Source organism: Melampsora larici-populina, assembly GCF_000204055.1.
Source record: "Melampsora larici-populina 98AG31 unplaced genomic scaffold MELLAscaffold_68, whole genome shotgun sequence".
NCBI lineage: Eukaryota > Fungi > Basidiomycota > Pucciniomycetes > Pucciniales > Melampsoraceae > Melampsora > Melampsora laricis-populina.
In genome coordinates this window covers 306,906-329,356 of record NW_006768832.1, presented here as the reverse complement: position 1 = coordinate 329,356, position 22,451 = coordinate 306,906, and the positions used below count along the sequence as shown (strand labels likewise).

General features: G+C 43.1%; 2 protein-coding genes across 2 annotated transcripts; both read right to left on the bottom strand.

The window, feature by feature from the left end:
- Positions 1 to 3,510: 3,510 nt before the first annotated feature.
- On the bottom strand, positions 3,511 to 4,540 carry MELLADRAFT_57826 (uncharacterized protein; the record flags this gene model as incomplete). Its single annotated transcript, XM_007417075.1, has 4 exons — positions 3,511 to 3,590; positions 3,669 to 4,016; positions 4,141 to 4,213; positions 4,285 to 4,540. Coding segments are annotated over 2 exons (174 nt in total), but the record flags the coding sequence as incomplete, so codon positions are not given.
- A 777-nt stretch (positions 4,541 to 5,317) lies between these two features.
- On the bottom strand, positions 5,318 to 6,348 carry MELLADRAFT_57823 (uncharacterized protein; the record flags this gene model as incomplete). Its single annotated transcript, XM_007417074.1, has 3 exons — positions 5,318 to 5,505; positions 5,602 to 5,836; positions 5,953 to 6,348. The coding sequence occupies 2 exons, from the start codon at positions 6,265 to 6,267 to the stop codon at positions 5,801 to 5,803; spliced, it is 351 nt and encodes a 116-aa protein (XP_007417136.1).
- Between the last annotated feature and the right edge of the window lie 16,103 nt (positions 6,349 to 22,451).

Below are 22,451 nucleotides of genomic sequence, written 5' to 3'. Positions count from 1 at the left end.
TAACGGTAGTCCACTACTAACACTACAAGAGACTTCTTAGGGGGGTTGGCTCTATTAGACCAAGTCTAAACTTATATGTAACTAAACTCAGGTTTAGTTAGGGAGTAGTTACAAGAAGTAGGACCTTACAAAGGCTCCTTTGTAACCACAACTGTAAAAAGGGCGAGCGCTGTCTTTCTATCCTGACAGACACTTTTTATTTTCTTCTTACTGAGGTGGTGTGGGGGGTATGCCCCGGTCGAGCGGATCCTAGTGGTAGACGTCTACCGCGGGATACAGTCCGCTCAACCGGGTTGAGAACAAAGGAGGCCCGTTGGGGTCTTCTCTTCCCCAAACCTCACGGGGGGCCTAGCCGTGAGCCTAGGGAAGAGCCCAATCTACGGTCCTCCGTGAGGTACCCCTACCCACCACGACCTTCAGTACAGGGGGGAGAGTGAGTGTAGGTTGCACCCTGTTCAGATCTAGAGTCTTGGCGTTCGCGAGATAGAGTTTGCTTTACACATTGTTGCAGACAAGGTTTTTTAAGAATTTTCTGGAAGATACCGTTTTGGGACAATTTCCGACGATCTTCAGCCACATCTCTCACCACGTGAATACTACCGCAATCGGGACATGGAATCAGCACCTTAGCGGATAATTCAAGCATCCTCAACTCGTTGAGCTCACCAACTACCGGGAGGTACTACCTTTCCCGAGTCGCTTATCTCCTAAGTTGTATCTGACCACTTCAATTCTTCCAGCAAGCTGACTGTCGACTTTAACTCTTTCGCTGAGAATTTTCTCAAATATATCATGTACGACTTTGAAGACCAACGTCCGCACCGTTTCACTTCATCACGACTCGCACCCATATTCCACCTGAGTGAGGCTCCACCGATCCTGAAAGAATGGCCGTGAAGTAACTGCTTCCTCTTAGGACGTTTTGTATTCCATATCTTTCTAAATTCATTAATCGATTCGGCCTTTCCAAGACGGACCTTTACTCCTTTCCGAGTAATTGAAAAGATTTTGTCTGTCGGTTTCCGAGACTTAAACGCATACCAAGATTCTAACATCGAGACCGGGTCTAGGAGGGAGTTTTGTCGATGTAAGAAGATCCACTGAATCTCTCCTGGATCAGCGGTTTTTGCGTTATGGATGGCAATATTAACGTATGATTTATCTTTCGCCCAGAACAAATCGTCCCACCTCGGCATTCGTTTCTTAGGGTCGTCTGTGATTAATTCTCCCAGGCGTGCTGTTCCCCAGAACGCAGTTAAGGCTACTGTTAGCAAGGCTAACCCCCGTTCTCCACGGTCTGGTAACTCTTCCAGTAGGATTACCAAATCCGAAAGTAGTACCGGGGGTCTCGTACGGTCAACATCTGCGAATTTTGCCTCTAGCAATCTCGACGCCTTTAGGAGGGGTTTGATTGAGTGATTGACGTTTGATGGAAAGTCGACTCCATGGTAGATATGCCAAGCCTTCACTCCGGCGATGTAGGCTTTCAGTGTGGAAGCCTTTACGGACTCGTCATTCGCAGTGATTCTTTCTTCCTTAATGGACGCCCAAACCACGAATTGACGCATTACCGAAGACGAGATTGGTAACAAGAGGTGGCGTTCAATCTTTTTCACCGTGGCGAACCAATGGAGCTTAATGATTCCTGAATTATAACCTTTCAGCGTTCCGTCGCTCCATGCCCCGTTCAAGAAGTGTTGTTTCACCACGTCTGATTCCGAGTTGTCTACTCCCAGAGCGTCTTTCCTGAACGCACCGAATGGCTTCAAGATCCTCCGTAGGTTCTTTGGCTTGGATTCCGGGCTGCACACTTTCTTTCTCATCGTCGGCTACTAAATAGTGTGCGTGGCTAGAGGGAGCTTGGGTTCTAACGAAACTTGGTGTAACAAAAACAACAGGTTCGCTGGTATCTCCACTCGGACTTCATGTGACCAGGACAGATCTCCTAGTATGCCTCGCGACAAATCGTCTGCCGGGTTAAGTTTAGATGTGACACGTTTCGCTTTAATGTTACATTCCAAATTGGTAAGTAACCTTTGAATCTCTTTCCACTCGTCATTAACTAAAACATCCTTTGACTTCCTCTTGTTTACTGTTGACTGTGACGTAGTGTTGTCTGTCCACACCACGAATCGCTTACCTAAGTAACATCGATGTACGTATACAAGAAGTCAAGACTGGGGTTACTTCATGTTCGTGTAGGTAGGGTTTAGGCTTACCTCTAAAATTCCGGAGCTTTTTTACCACCAACAGGCCTAGACGGATCGCAGCTGTTTCCGCCCAAGCTATGGAGCGCTTCCCAACCGGCGAGTTCTTTAACTGCCATCCTTCTACGAACTCGAAACACGCCCAGTGTTTACCTACTAGCACCCCTATCCCAAACGATGATGAGGCGTCACCCGCCCATTCTATTTCCAACGCTTTTGATTCAGGGATAATCGGTCTCGAGTTAAAATTACTCAGACACAAATTCCACTCCTCTAGGTCCGCCCTTGCTCCCACCGTAAGGTGCCTCAAGGCTGCCTTGTTCCTCCAACCTTTCATCATGCGATACAAGGAATTAACGTACGGTTTCATATGCGGGACAATATTAGTTGTGTGCACCAAGCGCCCTGTCACCTGTTCTATTGTCTTAAAGGAACAGGGGTTTGGATCAAGTAAGTCCAAAATTTGATTCCGTCTCTGTTGAAGTTTGTCCTCAGGCAGTCTGACTGTATGGTCTCGGCCATTCCAAATGAAGCCTAGAAATTTCTGCTCGTCGGCAAATTCGTGGTTTTTGACTGGATTTGTCTGAACTCCTAAACTACCACTAATCAACTCAATAGTTTCTAAAGTCACTAGATCTCCTGGGCGCCTGAAAAGTAAGTTATCATCTACCCAACGAAAGATCTTCCTGATTCCTGCGACTTTTTCCATTATCAGTTTCCAGACATGAGTCGGGCCCCCGAAAACTCCACAGCTAGCCACACCACAGAAGCCAACGGCGAGATCGACCCACAATCGACCTTGATAATCCATAATGATCAAGAACCGACGCTGGCATGGGTGTACTGACAGTTGGCGGTACACCTTCTGCCAGTCGAAAATGGCGGCTTCCCATTCCCCAGGAAACCGTTGTAAGAATCACGCGACTCGATTGAAGTCATCCCATTGGGTACCATAGTTAAGTTTGTTGACGAAAGAGTTAACCGAGGGTATATTTGGGTCGTTTTTAGGAAAGGAAAGATCATTGATCAATCGGATGGAGCCATCACTGTTAACCGCACTACCCATTGGGTTAGAGCGGAAGAAACCGAACTTGTCTTTCAACTGATCGTGAGTAAACGGTCCTGCAATCCGGCCAGCCCGTAGTTCTTTAGCTAATGTTCTTTCAATTTGTGTTTGAACCGCCAATCCAGACTTGTGGTTCGGAGGGGTGTACCACGGAAGGTTTTGTATCGAGTGTTGTGGGATGCCCAGACAAAATCCGAACTCAAACCCGTTGCATATATATGGAATGCTTTTCTCAAGACCCGCTTCTTTCATGTATACTTCCCACTCTTCAATGTTCATTCGACAGGGCACCGGGCTTGGCCACAGGTCGTCTACCGGTACGGTAAATATTTCTCTTTCCCACAGTGGTAAAGGATCCACAGTAACACTTTCTCCGCTCGAATCTTCTTCACTAGACTCAGCCATAGACGACGATTCCTCTTGCTCGCTATCAACTAATCTAGCGTCGACAGCAATGTGGTCTTCAGCTGTTTCGCTGATTGATCTCATATTCGTCGTCTGGCACGCTATGTGGGATCTGGTACTGGTCTACAGTATCAAGAGATTGATTCAAAAATTTCAGATTTCATTGTTCAGGAACCGCTTCCATCATTTTATATGACAACTTATGAGGAGGCGAGTTAAACTCTGATGCGTACCACAAGACAATGATTACAAGAAGATGAAAAAAGGGGGGAAATCGAGCAAGACGGGAGAAACCAATTCAGGGGGGCGAATTTCATCAAAGGAGAGGGTCGAATCCTGTCAGTTCTACGCCTTCTTGCCGCCTATCTAGACAGAAAAGGTCTAGCTTACTTTTCTGTTGGCTCTGCATTATGTGCCTTTTGTGCACCCGTGCTCTCGTTCTGTTTACCCCCTTTGTAAAAGTTGTTCCTTTTTACGAAAGGGGCTGGAGTTCCGGAACCACCGGCTGCATTGGACGCTACCCGTGGGCAAACAGGTCAGTTTCAGAACCACTGGAGTAGGTGTTGCTAATGCTAACCTTCCCCTTGATTCCCTTGCGGTTTGAAGCTCTTGTTGTGAGAGTTCTTCCTTCCGTATTGCCTTTTACCCGCACCTCCCCTATTACCACGTTGGATCGAGGAACCATCATCCGGTTTTGCTTTCGTGGGGGCTGCGGGATCGGGGACAGGTTCTCTGCCTGTCGTGAAGTTGAACCCGAATTTGGGTTTTCCTGGGGCATACGGGTTGTCCTCAAATCCGAGATCATTAGCTCTATCAGCTTCTCTTCTGACAGTGTCTTCTACAGTAGCTTGGAGACCATTCGGTAAGCGGACTTTATCCTTCAAGACAGTCTTCCCGTTCACTTTAGATTTAATCAATTTACGCCTTCTAAATATAACCGTTCTAATAGCCAGATGATACCTTAGAGCAACCATCCAACAATTATACTTTTTCTTCAAGGACGACACGATCATCTTATGCTTCTCAACATAATCCGCGTAGGTCACATGGCCGTAGATTTCTCTGGCGTATCGCTCCTCTAAGTCGCACATTTCAATGAACTCTCCGTAGGTGATCTGACGTTCTCGAGCTTTTTCCGAAGAATTCCCTAATGCTGACTTAGCTTTCTTCTTCTCATCGTCATCTTGATCGTGCCACTCTTGAATAGAGGACTTAACGAATACCGTCAGAGGGACGTAGGAACGTAGCTTTTTAAAGCCTTTGTCCCATTTCGGGGGCAAGTCTGGGAGATCCGCCGATTTGAAATCGACGTCCGAATAGCAGAGCTTGGCCTCACTAATTGCCGAAGAGTCGTCTGTGGTAGGGAGCTCGGATGGAGTCAAGTCGCCGGACGAGTCCGGATCTCCTGAAGTTCTCTTAGGTTTCTTCTTCTTAGACTTTGGGCGATGTTTTGGCTTCCTCTTGGGCGAGTCATCTCCAGATTCGTTTGCCGAAGAAGATGAGAGGTCTTCTACGCTACTACACGGTTTGCGTTTCGAGTTCGAGACAACCACAACCGGAGTCTGCGACGGAGGAGGAGCCTGAGCTCTTGGATTTGGCAAGTCTCGAGGAGCTTGTTCTACCTCTGGGGCTGGAGGGGCGTCGAACTTGGTTGTCTTCCTCAGGACGGCGTCGACTTTGGCTAAGGCAGCCTTGGCTTCTTCAGCTGTGCCGAATTCAACAGCCCAATTAAGCTCATCCATTATGGACAAATCCTGGGGGGGATCTTTGCCTTTGTCTGCCGCGGTTGGAACTGGTATTGACAAACAGTGGTCCAAGGAAAATACAGTCAGTAGATATTCATCTAGACTTCAACCGAGTCACCGTGTTTTGGCGCTGATAGCAGCCTCTCCTCACTCTGTGCCTGGGAATTATCCCGGACAGAGGAGGGATGTCTTCCTCCCCGCGAAATTTCCTCAGGGGAATAATTTCGCCGGGTGGTGTAGACTTCACCGAGCGAGCGCTTACAGCAGCTTCTATCATATAGCTCGGGTGGGGCGCTGATAGCGGCAACCCGATTAATTCACAAGGAATATAATCTTCAGCGCCTTCGGCAGCCGATGACTTGGCACGAAGCCTAAATCTAATGGAAGAGGGGACTCCTCTCCATGAAGAATATGTAAGCTCACCTCTAATTCTTCTACTCCGCTCGAGACTGGGAACTTGACTCTCCGAACGCTTCTCTTTGGCTATCTTCTTCTTTAAGGCTGATTTGAAATTGTCTTCTGCTTCTAGCTCTGACAACTCGTCGTCACCATCTACCATTGTCGTATTGTTTACGCCCGATTCCGTGCCAGTGGGTTCGATAGGGTCTCCGTCTGCATCACCAGCTTCTACGTCTTCTTCTTGTATCCCTTCTATCTTCATTTCGAGATTACCAACATTCTGTATCGGAGGGATCGGTGCTCTGGAGCCTGCCCGTTTCGCCCTGTTTTTGGCTTGGATCCGTTCTTTTTCTGCTTGCAGCCTCTTCTTCTCTTCTGCCTCTAGGTGAATTTGATGTAATTTATTCTTCGCCCCCACAAGTCTTTCTTTTTGAGACGCTTCCATTCTCTGTAAATATCGGATGGATAAAGAGGGGAGGCTTTGGAGAGGGGGATTTTATAAGAGTAAAGATTTATTTTAAGATAGAGAAAGTTCGAAAATAATTCCTATGAATAGATAGATAGGAATAAGCAGAAATAGGGGGCCAATTGGCGCAGGGAGATAAGCAGGCGTGAGAGAATCGGGTGAACTGTAAAAGAGGAGGAAAATTTTTCACCTTTCCTCTTTTCCGTGGATCTCTCCACGCCTCAAACCAGTCCCGGTTCTCGGGGCTGCCCCGCGCCCTATGGCCCGTCTCTTTACGTTACGTAATGGACTCTAGCTTACCGTTGCAGGCTTTGGGTAAGCTAGCTATTGACCGCCTTACGAAGATGGCTCACTTTATACCATGTAAGAAAACACTGTCATCGGAAGAACTAGCTGACTTAATGATTAAGCATGTCTGGAAACTTCATGGAACCCCACAGTCCATCACGTCGGACAGAGGTAACGTCTTTATATCAAAACTCACAAAAGAAATGCACAAAAGATTGGGAATAACGACACAGTCTTCAACAGCTTACCATCCGCAGACAGACGGCCAATCTGAAATAACAAACAAAGCAGTCGAGCAGTACATCCGACACTTCACAAGCTACAAACAGGATGATTGGTGCACCCTTCTACCGATGGCTGAATTTTCCTACAATAACAACGACCACGTCTCCATTGGAATGTCACCATTCAAGGCCAATTACGGGTTTAATGTAAGTTTTACGGACATACCTACTGGAGATCAGTGTCTCCCTTCGGTAGAAGCACGAATGGATCAAATTACCAACATCCAAAAGGAACTCAAAGATGCATTAATGTTAACGCAAGAAGCAATGATAAATCAACATGACAAGAAGGTACAAGCTACGCCTAATTGGAAGGAAGGGATGAAAGTATGGTTAAATAACAAAAACATAAGCACAACAAGACCAACCGCTAAGTTTTCACATCGCTGGCTTGGCCCTTACACTATACTGAAGCGCATGTCTGCTAATGCCCATAAAATAGAACTACCGAAATCAATGGAGAAAATTCACCCAGTGTTTCATGTAGGACTTTTAAGAAGATTTGAAGCCAGCAAGATAAAGAATCAAGATCAATCACCACCTGAACCAGTTATAATTGAAGATAATGAAGAATACGAAATAGCCGAAGTTCTAGACAAAAGAATCAAACGAGGAAAAATTGAATACTTGATAAGTTGGAAAGGATATGATGCTAACCATGATTCGTGGGAACCAGAAGCTTCAATGAGTAATGCGCAAGAACTTGTTAATGAATTCAATCTCAAATATCCTCAAGCAGAAACTCGATACCGTAGGGTACGGAGAAAGTCATGAGGGTTAAAGCTTTTTTCCCACTGGGTTTTTAATGCTAACCCGTGGAAAGATGCTAGCCCGTCAAGAGGGGGTTGAGTCATAAAAGGGGGAGTGGTGTTATGAGCCGTATAAGGCTACTCTACATATGCTTATACATGTTTGCTCTCATATCTTGTACGCTGTCGAGCACAGACTATAGTCCTCACGTTGCAATCTACTTAGTACTAGAAGGACCTCATTAGTCTTCTCTCATCTCTCATCATCCTATCGAGTCCTTACACAACAAAGGTACAAGACAATAAAGGGCACCTTGAAAAGAAAGGATAGCAAGCATGCTAACAATAAAAGCATTAATTTGGTCATGTGAGATCTAAAGGGCAGAGTCTTACAGAATGATAGAAAGGTGAGGCGGCACGATGAATGCGTTTGCATAGCAATAGTGATAAGAGCTTTTGAGGTGTTGCATAGTAGAAAAGCTGTGTATTGAAGCAGTGAATAAAAACAAGCAATATGACAAAGGGTCCAATAAAGAGTGTCTTGAAAAGCAATGACTGTTATATGTAGGGCACAAGGTAACAGCACTGCCATATCTGAATGAACAAGAGTGTAAGCTCATAAAAATCAATCCCCGGCCATCCCATCTATTGTAGCATCATTGAGAGAGTTATACCCAATGATTAAAGAGGGTGCTATTTTGATGGATGAAGTGGGCCACGTGTATTAATGTGAGAATGCTGAGAAATATGGATTGTATTGTGAATTAAATTTCGAGAGATGATAACATAGGTTTGCTTGTGGAATAGTCTGTTAATACTAGTTGATCTTGATGTGTTTGACAATGGCTTTCAAAGAGCTGTAAGATCAAGCTGAATTCAAAATTAACAAGTTGAATGAAGAATGTGAAACAAGTAGGATATATCAACCAGGAAACATCACTCAATGATAAAAACTCAGGCACAGGGAGGCAACACTAAGACTAGGACACATAAAGGAAATCACACACAATATGTTTAGGCTGAGATGCCAGTAAGACCCAGACCGTTAACAATTCCTAGTAACTGGAAGAAAAGATAAAGACCACCAACTCACACAAAACACTATGTATGTCACAAACCATAATCTGCATCAATGATGCAGCCACGATACTATACTGGTATTGTATTGATGATACTAGTACAGTACCTGCAATTACAATACCCAGAAATCAGGTACTCAGTACAGTACCTCAGATTGGATACGGTACTCAGTACAGCACCTAAAAAGAAGTACAGCTTATGGCTTTAGCCCAGTACAGTAGGATGGAGATACACTCAATACTTTCCTATACTGGTATCTTGTGAAAACCTCTAGGTACTGTACTGCAGTCTGTACTGGACCTGGGCTAGATACCAAGAAGTATCCTCTGTCAGTACCTAGAAAAGTAGGAAACACAAACGCTTTATTTCAAGAAACACAAAGGAAAGATAACAAGACCAGAATGAGACCAGCAAGAAATAACAATGTAATTAAAGATAGTTAATCAAAATTAAATAGTTGAAATCAAGAACTAAAAGAAAAAAAGAAAACCATCCAATAATCATCTCCCCCTCACACGAGCAGCTGCATCATTGCTCATACACTGATCCATGATCAGCCCCGCTTTGACAAATCTACCCTTCATTTTAACATTTTTGACAGACCACATGCGGCCACAAACAAGTCTTTCAATGCGCCTTGGCTTGAGGGAGCTTCTATCTTGTGTGCAAATGTCTGCCGCACATGAGAACCCCCTCTCACAAGTGGATGGAGTGCCACTGATGGCCAAATAGTCGTGAGCAAGACAGCTCAAGATAGGATATTTACCTTTGTTTAACTAAAAACAATACACGAGAGACTGTTAAAGATTGAACTATATTACCAGACAAGATTTGAATACTCACCTTCCACCACTCCAAAGCAAGATGAGGGTTTTCTCCAACCTCAGGAGCAGGATCTTCTGCCATCTCCAAGTACGAGCGGAGCTCGTTTGCCGTGTTTCTTTGGTTCTTAGCTTTATGTTGACAAAACTCCTTGTCTTCTTCAGCAGTTCCAAGACTCTTACCATTGACACAACTAGAGTTGGCAGTGGTTGGTTCATAAGGTCCATCAATCTCCAATTCGGTCTTCTTGTCCAAGTAAGCTGAGTTGATGAGATCCTTTGCAAGCAGGGCAACTAGAGAATTTAACATGATTCGGGTCTGTGAGGCTGAGGCAAGGTACGAAGGGGTAGGATAGAATGGTACAAAGGGGTATTATTCAGATAGAATGGTACAAAGTGGGTCAGATTGATTGAAAAGAGATGGAATGGTATCAAAAAGAGGTGGGATGGTTTCAAAAAGAGGTGAATTAATGAAGAAACTGGTCTGGCTTACCAATCTGGTGTCACCATGGCGTGATAGGTGATTGGTTTTGGGAATCCGTTGTGCTGGAAGAAGGGTGTGGTCATTCATGTATGCTGGGAGAAGGGGTGGGTGAAGGGTGTTGCTGGGAAAAGGGCGTGGTGACTTATGCCAGATGGGAATTGGGAATGGCAGCCTAAAGCCCAATACTGTATTGGTATAGTGCCTGTAATCACAATACTATTGGACCCGATACTGGTATTGGATTGCAGGCACCGGTACTATACTGAGTACAGTACCTAAAAAAAATTGGGTTTTGGCACCTTCAGTACAATAGTGTGTTCCTATGTACTGTACTGCTAGGTACTGTACCCGCTTTTATAGGTACTATACTGTACTGTATCGATACCAGTACAGTTGTCAGCCCTGAGTACATACACAACTACCCAAATGCTAACCTATGATATATAACCATCACCTAGAAATATAATTACATGTACATACAGCCTATAATTTATATGTAACATGTAAGAAAAACATATATGACCTCTAGTTACATATGCATATACCCAAGAAATAACATGTAACATTCAAAATTACATACAAAAACACTAGTAACATCTCATAACTCAGTATCAAGAGTTAAAACAGGCTTATCTTATATGAAACACTTAATGATTACATAACATAACATTAAGTGTACGTAATCATAAAAACATTAAAATATTAAATACAAACCTAATATTGTAAGGATCCCACTATTTAGCGCCCTTGGAGCAGTATCCGGCGCCCCCTCTCGGGTCGGACCCAGGCTACAAACAATTCAGGAGCCCCTTTTTAAACTGAAGGGGCTCCCACACGTTATATATTCATGTCCCCCATTTATCCTTGATTACCTTGCTTGTTCATATTTCCTCTGACATGTAAGTGACACGCATTTAACCTTTATGGCACTGTCAGCAGTAAGTAAGATCAAAAGTGAGCCATTTTAACTTGAAAGATCTTTGTGTAATCTCACTCGGGGTGATGATGAACATGGATTAAAGGATTACAAAACCATTCATTTATAATGATAATTTCTTCAATCAACCTATTGTATATCCATATCCAACAACTTATAACATCATACACAATTACTTCAATTTGATAAACCTAACATACAAATGCATCAAAAGAATTCAAGTAATCAATCTTTTAAATCGTTCCATCTTCTAACATCCCTGCTCATTCATTACAAGAGTCTTCTTTTTTCTTTATTATGTCCAATCAACTCTTTCCATTTCCATTTTCCAATCTCTTAGCAGCCAATCTGGATGTAATCTGAGCAAATTGAGATACTGTATTTGGTTCGGTTTTGATCATTGTTGATTTGATTTCAGGATTTTTGACTTCAATTGTGGATTGAAAACTTGTAGATTTAGTTGAACTATCCACAAATGTTGGTGCTGGTGTTGAAAATGATGCAGAAGTAGGATTGAGATTTGAAGTATTGATGATGATGATGCAATCGGTTTAAATCCCGATTTCTTTTGAGGTTTTACTTCAACAGAGGGAGAAGAAACTGATACTGTATGTATATCAAGTTTTAAAGTCAAGAGCTTGAGATCTGTATTTGAGTGAATTCCTTGGAAGTGTGTAGGGTTGTATAGCGGAGTTATGTAGCGTGTGATTTGGGGGTGTGATTGTTTGTTGTTTGAAGTTGGATAAGCGATCAGTGCAAAGGTGAAAAGGAAAGAGGGAAAATTGGAGAAGGGGAGAAAGTTCGAGAGAGAGGGGAGATCCCTCCTATATGTAATGCTGTGTATGGGGATGCTTTCCTGGCTTGAAGGGCCAATGTCCGTGCATGTGAGGGGCCAGTCCGGGCACAAAAGAAATCAGGTGCCCTTTTGTTTACTTCAATGAAGTTTGTAGCCCCATCAAGGGTGGAAGGGCACTAAATAAGATGATTGACAATCCAATGAGGGCTCATTTGCAAGGTTGTGCCCTCTTAAGGAGCCCTCAAGGAGCCCTTGAGGTCCAACTCTGCAAAACATTGGCTGTAAATTTTTGAGTGTCAACGGGCCGCGCGGGTATTTGTCAAAACCCGGGGGGCGCCGGATATCATCCAAGGGGGCGCTAAATAGTGGGATCCTATTGTAAACATTGTGTATATCACAATACTAGGTTTAAAAGCTAGAATATATAAACCAGAACCTGCTTCATCCCCAAAGGAAAAACCAAGTTTATACATACCACTTTCTAAAGAACCATCAAGAGTTCAATTAGAATAACAATCAAGAGTATTACAAATAGTAATACTAGTGATTCATTCTATTTACCTTGATGCTTCCTGACTAGATCCTAGTAAGTTATATTCTTCACTTCTGGATCCTCTACTTCCCCTAAGTAGTCTATATACTAGGTTGGTGACCTCCAAGTTAATAACCAATAGGTTGGTGACCTCCAAGTTAATAACCATCAGGTTGGTGACCTCTAAGAGATAACAAAGATAGTGATCTTTATAAACACTCTTTATCCAGTTACATAGAAGGATATTGGAGAATCTTGGGATCCAGTTCTCACTATTGTATTCATTTACAACTTAAACCTCTTTTTTAAGAGTCAACTAACTGTAGTCTGCCAGGATTTGTCCCAGCAGACTCTTAGTTGTTTAATTACTATCCATCCCTCTCATGCTTATCTCGGTCACTTCTCATCCTCCACCTATTCTTGTAACAAGTTCTATTCTGAGATATAAGAATAACCTTTATAGTTCATCACATACCTAGTCCCAGTACCACATTTAGTGAGAGTAACCTCCTCCAGAAGAGTCACTACCCTCACCACAGTATTGTGGCTGCATTGGCATCATTGCACGGTTCTCTGACATCACAGTGTCATTTTACTACTCACTGGCAGGCCAGTGAGTACGTCTACCTCAATCCAATATCAATTCAATATCAAATCCATGTCAGTTCAATATCAATCCAATCTCAATGTTTGCCTTAGAGTAGCAGACCACCAACCTTCCAGAATGAACTGGAATAAAGTTTGGTTGCATGTCCACACATGAAGGTGTCAGAATGTCTGGAAGGTTTGAGTGATTATGCAGCCCATGCATATCCCCCACTCAAACATAATTGGAGGTCAAACTGATATTGAACTGACATTTAATTGAGATTGGATTGAGGTGAATGGAACTCACTGGCCTGCCAGTGACTAGTTAAATGACACTGTGCATGTACTTATCATTGAGATATGCCATATTAACATGTCAAAAAGATTGGTCTCAAAATAACATTGCAGACTTTGTATCTATCTTATATGCAACACTATCTCATCTCAGGTACCTCACTATACACCTGTGTTCCCTTTGAACTGTTTGGCTGGGATATTTGTTCTGATTGGAAATCTGATTCTCATCAGTTTACACTATGGGCCGGCCTGAACAAACTAAAAGGTAATAGGGTGGTTTGTGAAAAGTGGGACATCATGTATTGGTTGAGAGATATTTGAGACAACCAACACTGGGTAGGCAACGCAATGCCTCACAACAGTGTCTTTCTGTGTGGTGTTGTATTTTCAAAATACAGTTGTCTCTCCAAAAACACATACCGTTTTATGGACTTCAACACATATGGGTTTTGATGGAGTATGTCTTATTGGGATCTCTCTGATAACCCATAAATCCTATTCTGGGGGCAAAATATGGGTTAGCAGAGTGAATTTTCAAAAAAAACAATTTTTATTTCAAAGATATGTCATCCCGGGGCCAGACTGGCTCACAATTCATATGCTATGATAATATTTTGGCCCCAAGGGTGTTGCATACTTTCTGTGTCTACTTGTACAGTACAGTAAGGAATCTTGAATTAAGTTTTTTCACCAGTCTGGACCTAAATCAACTCTGGCTTGCAGCGCTACGTAGCGCTGAAAACCGCCATTTAGACAGCGCAGCGGAAAAGAAAGCGGGCAAAGCTTGGCAGCTTTAGCGCAAGCGGGAAAAGCCCATTTCTGAAAAAAAGTAGCCAAAAGCGTACTTTTGTCCCGCAGCGCTTTGCTGCGTTAAAGGCAAAACATTTTGCTGTGTTATAGGCAAAAAAAGCAAACATTGCATTTCAAAAGAAGAGTAAAAAAATGTAAACTGACAAAAAAGGTCTTAATGAGTGTAAAGAAAATTTAAAAAACTCGTTGTAAACAAGTGTATAGCAGAGAAGATAAGAGAAATTGAAAAAAGAAGAAATGTAAACCAGTTACACCCAAAAAAAAGATAATAAAAAGAAGAAGAGTTAATACGGTAATCAAAACTTGCTTTTTCTGGTTTTCTTTTGGATTGCCTTCTTGGCGTATTCAATTATCTTGCCAACCTCAGCAAAGTCCCCAGTTAAGGGGATGCCTTCTAGCATCCACAATTGACCGTTTACTAGCATTTCTATCATTCAGGTATTCAATGCACCTCGGTCATCTGCACAAACTCGCCCGGCCACTGAGAACAAACGTTCGGGAGCAGAAGAAGCCGCTGGTGTAGCAAGGTAGTTACGAGCCAAGGTGGATAAAACTGGGTATTTACCTTGGTTAGCCTGTAAATAAATGCACATTAGTTGAATTCATAAAAAAAACAATAACAAAGATAAAAAAAAAGTCACCTTCCACCAATCCAAGGCATACTGTGGATTGTTTACATCGGGTGAAATCATCGGATCGATACCTTGGAGGTATCGGTCAAGTTCATTGAGGTTGCTTGAAGTAGTTACCTTGTTGTAAAAATTAAGGAAGTCGGCTCCAGATGAATTGACAGGGGATCCAGTAGGAGACGTTGTCACAGATGCTGGTTGAGTGAGAAGGTCCGCCGCATCTCGCTCAGCTTCAAAAACCGATTCCATAAGTGATTCAGCACGTCCATGACTACGAGAGGCCTCTCCAAAGGCATGCAAAAAAAATTCAAACAAAGGCCAGGGTGGAAGGCTGCAGCGAGAATGAGTGTATCACACTTGAGAGCTTCGTCTAAATACATTCGAATCTTCCCAAGCATCACATCCACCATAGGTTGAAGTGGATCGTTCTCATGCATCTTGTTCCACCTATCCTCCATTGATGTCTTGAGTTGTACATATTTGACAAGTACCATACATCCGTTAGGGTGATTGCCTTCCATCTCTCGAGTCAGGATCTTGAATGGCTATAGTAATAGGCGTGAAACGTAAGTATCAAATGAGGAAACATAAATATAGAAAACAGAAGACAAAGACTTACCGTGAGGATGTCCAAGAGGTCTCGCATTGCTTGCCAATCCTGAACCGAGAAGATAACTTCCTCAAAGTATCCATGCTTCTTGCCATCTTTTCTTGGACGACGCTTCTTCTTCGAGTGGACTACCGCCAAATCCTCCTTCATAACTCTATCAATCAACTGTAAGAGTTTTTAGATTAGGTTACTGATTTCAACAAAACTGTAGATAAATTGGGGACTTACTTCGCGCGCTTCCCACATTCACTCCCATATTTCGGCGCGGATACCCCACCGAATGCCATGACCGGATAAGAGAGCCTTGAGTGGGTGGGACTTTGCGAGTTTGTGTTGGCCATTGGCTCGGGCTCGGCGTCGATTAAAGTCTGCCCGGTGTCCGCTTGACCGTGTGAGCTTTTTGTTCACAGTGTCCATCTAAAAGTCAAAAAGAATCAAATTAAAAAAGGGAAAAATCAGCAAAAGATACAAAAATATAAAACTATGGAGATAAAAAAACGTACATCTTTGCAGAGCTGTTTCATGTAAGTATCTCCAAGCAGGTAGGCAGTCTTGCGGCGTCGGTAGTTTTCAGGTTCATCTTCTTGTTCTAAATCCTCGTCTTGCTGATCAGAGTTAGAATCGGATTCATTGCTGTGATTACTGTCAAGGTCATCATCGGCTTGGGTATCAAAATTGTCTTCATCTAAATCATCTTCTTCTTCTTCGACTTGATTAGAATCTTCATCTTCTGACTTGTGATCTTCTTCAATAACAGCCAAAACTTCTGCCTGTGGAAATCTACCCAAGGCGCTGTGCCTAATGCGCCTGGGTTTCATCCCAAGAGCATCAATTCCAGCTTTCACAATTAGTCCCATCTTGTGACAAAAACAGCGAATTGACATCGACTTTGGTTTCCAACCAAAGTGATGACCCGATTTCAAGCCCTCTTTGTAGAGCTGATGTTGCAGTTCACGGGATAAAGTGATGTTATTGCTACCGGAATCAGAAACACCTGCCAGCATGTGAGATTAAAATAAAATTATGTTAGAACTTAAACCAATATGCAAAGGATTAAAGGATTTTGAAAAAAAAACTCATCTTTTTATATAACTCATTTTTTTTAAGATCGTCACCAAGGGCTCAGCAAGCAAGTGTCCCTTGTGATGCCAAGCGACAAGCTTCAAGCTTAAATGTCGCACAACGTAAGTCTAATCCTGTTTGATATAAGATACTGAAGCACCGATAAAAGCGTGGAGATTGCCTTATACCGTCCATACATCTTGAATTAAGCAAAACTTGCTATTCAAATTCTACAAAAACGAAATGGAGTTGAAAGAATAAAAAACAAAAATGAATAAATACAAGATAAATTTTAACAAATAACTTAAAAAACTTACTTTGAGCTCTTGGTCAATGACCAAATCACGGAGTGAAAGATGCAACCTTTTTGCTTCTTCACCGGACCACTTTCGGCCAAACAACCGCGCGTTCGGGCGAAGCCAATATACAATAGACTTGAGTAACGGATCCTCGATTCGTTTGAATGGCAAACCTTGAGCTACTTGCCACACAACTATAGCTTGATTCAAAGTTTGAATCGAAAAGGTGGGTGCTGCAGCTACGAACATCGCTAGAGAAGATTGGTTCTGTTGCTGAAGAAGTTGAACTCGTAATTCGGATTCCGTTGGAGGGAGTTTGGCACCGGCCGCGATGGCCTGATCACGACGGCAACATCCAGCTCCTGATCGACCAGCATGCCGATGACCATCTCGGTGAGTCTTGAGGTTGAATCAGGAGCTTGCACTAATTCGAACAACCGCTCGGCACCAGAGACACGGATAGGATAACCCTGGTTGATCCAGTGGCTGGTCAAACAATTGGTCAGCTGAAACTCTCCCAATAAACGATGAAAAAAATAATGATACTCACGTCTTTCTCTCCATGGACTGGAATTCCAAAGTACAGATACAGACTATCATATTCAACAGGCTGGTTACGTTTGCGCTTTCGGACACGCAGGTTTTCCTCATCCGAGTCCTGTGCAAAGTCCACAGGAGGAGGCCCAGAGAGTTCCTAGGCACAAGCATCAAAATGAACAAGCTGTCAGTATGGTATGATTTAAGACAGAGGTGCATGTGATAACACATGAAACACAAACTTACCTCGACTGCATTACTTTCCTGACCTTGGGAAGTTGATCGATTGGTTCCAAGTACACGAATATCGCCGATGCCATCTGATACAGAGGAAGAGCGGCCTCTGTTGAAGTAATCTGCAGCTGGAGCCTGTGATCGAGTTCAAATCAATCTTAGAAAGAATAAGAGATTAAAAAAAGATGAAAAAGGAAATTCACTTACTGTAGATGTTACAACACTGAGTGATCCACGTGACACGGTTGTTGATCGGCCACGGGCTGGTTGACGAAGCAGTTGATCCCCTGGTAACGAAGCGGAACGTTCTCGTTGTCGGTGGACGTGAGCGTCCCTCACGTCCCTTGCAGGATGAGGGTCAAATAAGCCTCGCCGAGAGTCAGAAGAGGGTGTTATCATGCCAGGTACCCGTCTCGCAGGGGTTACTATACGAGATGAACGTCTAGGGGCAGGAATCTCTTGGTTGGTCTCATAACCAGAGGAGACAGGGTTGTTGGTAATATGGGTATTGGTATCGGACATGTTTGGGTTTGGGATGATGATTTGATGGTTTGATGGTTTGATGGAAGGTAAAGGGATATGGTAAACGAGAAATTTGAAAAGTCAGAAGTAGAACGATAATAGGATGTCGTTGGTAAAAAGAAAACCACAGAAGGTAAGTGGCGACTTACCTTTATAGACAAAACTTTGTCCGACCACCCTAAAAGATCCTGATGGTGAGTGATTTCGTTTGAGAAGTGGCTAAGAAATATCATGGACGCATGGACAAAGAAACGGGATATGGGCCGGTCAATTGATTGTTGGGTAGGTGGTAGATTGATTGGTGGTGGCTGGTGGAAGTCGAAGTCAGGCATCTATTGTACAGATTGGTACAGTAGCGTAGCAGTAGTGGAGGGTTGGGGGAAATTCACAGCGGAATGCGTAACCCCAACGAAATTTGGCCCCAGATTATAGCGCGAGGCGGAGCTCCCCGGGGCCCAGGGCCCCGGGTAACAAAGCCGTGGCGCCGAGCACTGCGCGACGCAGCGCTCCGCGCTTCTGCCTGCGCTGCGAGCCAGAGTTGCCTAAATCACACCAAAAGTATGGGTTTTTCATCTCTGGTTGGCCTCAAAAACGTATGGGTTATGGAGAATGATAGAGATATGGGATTTCTGACAATTTCCCCCGCCCATAAAAAATATGGACAGAAAAAAGCATGGGTTAAGCAAGAGTATGGCTTATTGGGTAGATGGGTTTTCAGAGCGACAACTGTATGTGTTTTTTTGGAATCCTGGTAGCGTAGATTTCAAAATCCAAAACGCTACGCTGTCCTTGCCAGTGTTGCATCAGACCGCTGCGCAACAGGCGCAACAGCTAAGCTGCACACCAAAAAAAGGTTGATTGTATTTATTGATGAAATAGTAATATACTAAACAATAGTAGTGAAATGAGGCAATAGACAAACAAGTGTAACAGTAAAAAATTGAAACAAACAACCAAAAAAGAAATGAACAAGAGTAAGGAAATCAAAAACCAAAACAGAAGCAAAAAAGACCATATCAGTTGAGACAGCATAAGCAAGTTTGTACAATTTCTGACATTTTGATGTTCTGTTTTGAGGGGGAACGAGGGATAACATCCGTCCACGAGCCAGGAGCTTGAGAGAGAAACCTAGCTAGGTTTAGAAGAGTCTCTAGCAGCCCTGATGACGAACAGTCACAGGATGACTTCCTGTGCTCTGGCCTACAAAGACCCGCTTCAGGCACTGACGTCATTCCAGGCACCACCTAAAGATGAGGTAATCTCACTAGAGACTACGCTTTTGGAAGAGGTATCTAGGTAAGATCTCTCGTCTTCCGTTCCTCTTCCCATCTTGGAAAGAAGACCGTAAGCGCTTCTTGTCTCTTCTAGTGGAGATCCTCATTCTTTGCTTTCTCGCCTCTTCTTCTCTCTTTCAGCGCTCCGTTAGCTTTTTCAGACCCCTCCATTCCCTAATAGCTCTCCCACGCTAATAGCTCTCCCACCCGCCCTTGGGTCTGATGAGCTCTCTCCCCTCTCTCTGTCCCGCCTCCTACAGTCAGACGTCTGACTGGGCATCCTCCTTCCTACCAGGGAACCCATGTTGCGTTTGATGAAATCAAAGCAAAGAGTTTCCCTGCGGAGGTTGTGGAAGGCGCTAGGGTTTTCACCCGCAGCCAGCAAGCCTCACCTTAAGGAATACCTTTAAGGCAAGTCTTGCATGGGCACTACCATCCTAGTGTGATGGAGAGGTGTTTTATACCTGAGCGTAAAAACACATCCCGTGAATTGGCACACCCAATTCACAGGCTTCCCTTTCATTCCTCTCAGAAGAAAGCTTTGAGAGCAAGTGGATTGAATCTGCACTAGAACAACATCCTCAACATGGTCAGAAACTAAAATGCTCTTTACATTCAACCTGTAGCAATGTTACTTGATAAATCCATGTGAAAAAAGACACTTGCCATGGACTCTTGACTCCATTTGAAACCAGTACAACTCAACCCATCAAAGATTGATTTCAGTCAATCAATATATTTTGATGTGTTTGGATCATAACAATTGTTGAGAATCTCTCAAGTTTGCCTGATTTGACATCCAAGATCAGTTTGATTTGTTCATATATTTCCTTGGTTGAGAAAGAATCACAAAGCTGTGAACGTATTGTGGGTGATACACATAATTGAATTATGGCTGCAATCTTAATTTGATGGATCAGATTCATTAGAATGTACCCTGATTTTGCTTTCATTTTAATCTTCATGATAAACTGATCAATGGAATAGTCAATTTGGATCACTGAGGATTGATGGGATTGATGGTCTTTTCATGATTTTAAAGGGTTGATTTTGATTTTGATTTTGATTTACCTTGGTGTATCTTAGTAGGCTTTCCTTGAGGAAGTATTCTCTTCCTCAAAGGTCTATGTGTCTGAAGACTTGATTTAAATCTGAATGTTGAGATGCAGATAAATTTCAACTTTGAATCAATTGTTAACCAATTTTGTGAAGGAGAACATTGATGTTGATGTTGAGGCCGAGTTGGTCAATGATCAAATTGAGATGGTGTCTGATGGTGTGATTTATCACGGTGTCAAGTACATAGGCCTCTTATTCAGGGCTACCTGCATGAAAAAATCAAGAAACTCATGTGGTTTTATGTGGTGTAACATTTGTGTACTGCACCAGTTGGATGGCCATGCAACACCCGCAATAGTTGCTGTATGCGGTGCTACAACAGCTGTTGTGCTGCTTTTAGAAAAAAGAACAATTTTCAAGGGGTAGGATGCTTGGCAGGGTCTTACACCTCAAGAGCTGCACTGCTTTGCAGTGCAGCTGTGTCTCTAAACTGAAGCGCACCGCCACGCAACAGCAACCATCAGCATTGCTTACCCGGTGTTGAGACAACTCACCCATTATGTTTTCTATGACTTTACAATCATGGATCTGATTTTTGGGATGATTAAATGGCACACATCCTTCATTGTAAAAAGTTGCACACATTTCAAGGGGTGCAAATTGTCAGCATTGGTTCATATGCCCACAGTCTAGATGCTTGTAATGTCACTGACTGTAATTGCCAGGTCCAATGAGGCTATACTTGTCACATCTTCAGGTTTCTGTTGGCAGGAGACTGCTGCAATTGCGGGCCATTGGGTAAACACCCGATCCGCCTGTACAAGTTCATCTGCCATTAGTAGTGTGTGTTGTAATATTGCTAATAGAGCTGGAGGATGGATTGCTTACTTGCTTGGCAGCTTGATCCAGGGAAATGTCTGATACTATGGTCTTCATAAACTAGCCCGTGCCTAACTTACCACAAGTCCAAATCTACCGCAGGGCTCTCTTAACCTTGCGAGCTTGGTGCCCTGGGTAGGGACTTGCAAATAATTGCATACTTTTGGTGGCCAAGCCAGAACCCAAAACCCCCGTTCAGCTTTACAGCTGCCTATCTGTTGTAGTTTGGATGCTACAGACTTTCTGAGGATACCAAAATATTCTGGAGAATGAAATGTACACCTTTCATCTTTAACCACAGCTGCTGGATTAAATGGCAGTCCTCTTTCATTGAAAGAGGATTGTGTTCAATTATAAATTTTGTTTTGAAAATACAGTCACTGTCACCAACCAAATTTGAAATTCCAAAAACATCTGTGCTTTTTTGTGGATGCTCAGAAAAAGTTAACGGAATTCTGAATAGACAGATGTGTTGGGAATTTTGTGAAATATCTCCAGTTCAAAATCAAACAGGGGTTAATTGAGTGGAAGTGGGACTTTTTGAGGTGGTGAAAATGTCTCCAGGCCAAACTCAAATTTAAGGAGTCCTGCTCAACCACCAGGGAAGCCCGATTAGTCCTAAGTCCCTCACCAGACACCCGAGCTTACAAGGAGAAAGTGTCTGACTGTGGGACTTAGTTAATTTAGAGCCAGTGCAATTGAAGACATGCAGTTGGATTGAAAATTAAAATCACAGTGCCAATTGTGTTTGCAAGCCCTGCAGGAAAAACTGTACTGACCATCATAGGTTTTCTCATACTTGAACCATGTTCTGCATATCATGTTGCCTTGATTAAATTGTATCAAGTTGAAAATGACAAAGACAATCATAAAGTGGTGGTAAGTACTGAAATTCATCTTGGTAAAGGAAGTGGGCTTCAGAGAGGCGATTGTGTAGATGATGCAGAGTTCACGATTTGGAAGCGGGGGGAGCTCAAAAAGCTTTTGAAGACTGGAATTATTAGGATGAGAAGGACAACCACTTGCTGGGGTTTTTTAGGGGAAATTTGGACAAGCGTTCTGAATTTGACAGCATGGGACTCTGATGAGTTTAGACAGTCTCAACAATTTCAAACTTTGGGTGATGTGTTCAAAAGTCATAAGCAAACATTTGATAGATTTGACAACTTGTGCTCACGGGTAGTCTCCGGTGCTCTACCGCTGGAAACATAAATTTTAAATAGTGTTACATTTCTGACACAAACGCAAGGTCGTCTTTACGTTTCCAAATCTTTTCCAAAAAAAGTAGGCCATGGATGTGAGTGTGGCTTTGCTTTTTCCGCCAACCGGAATATGTAAGCCTCATCATCATTGTTTCTATGTAGTTGAGCCAGAAACGACAGAAAAATTGAA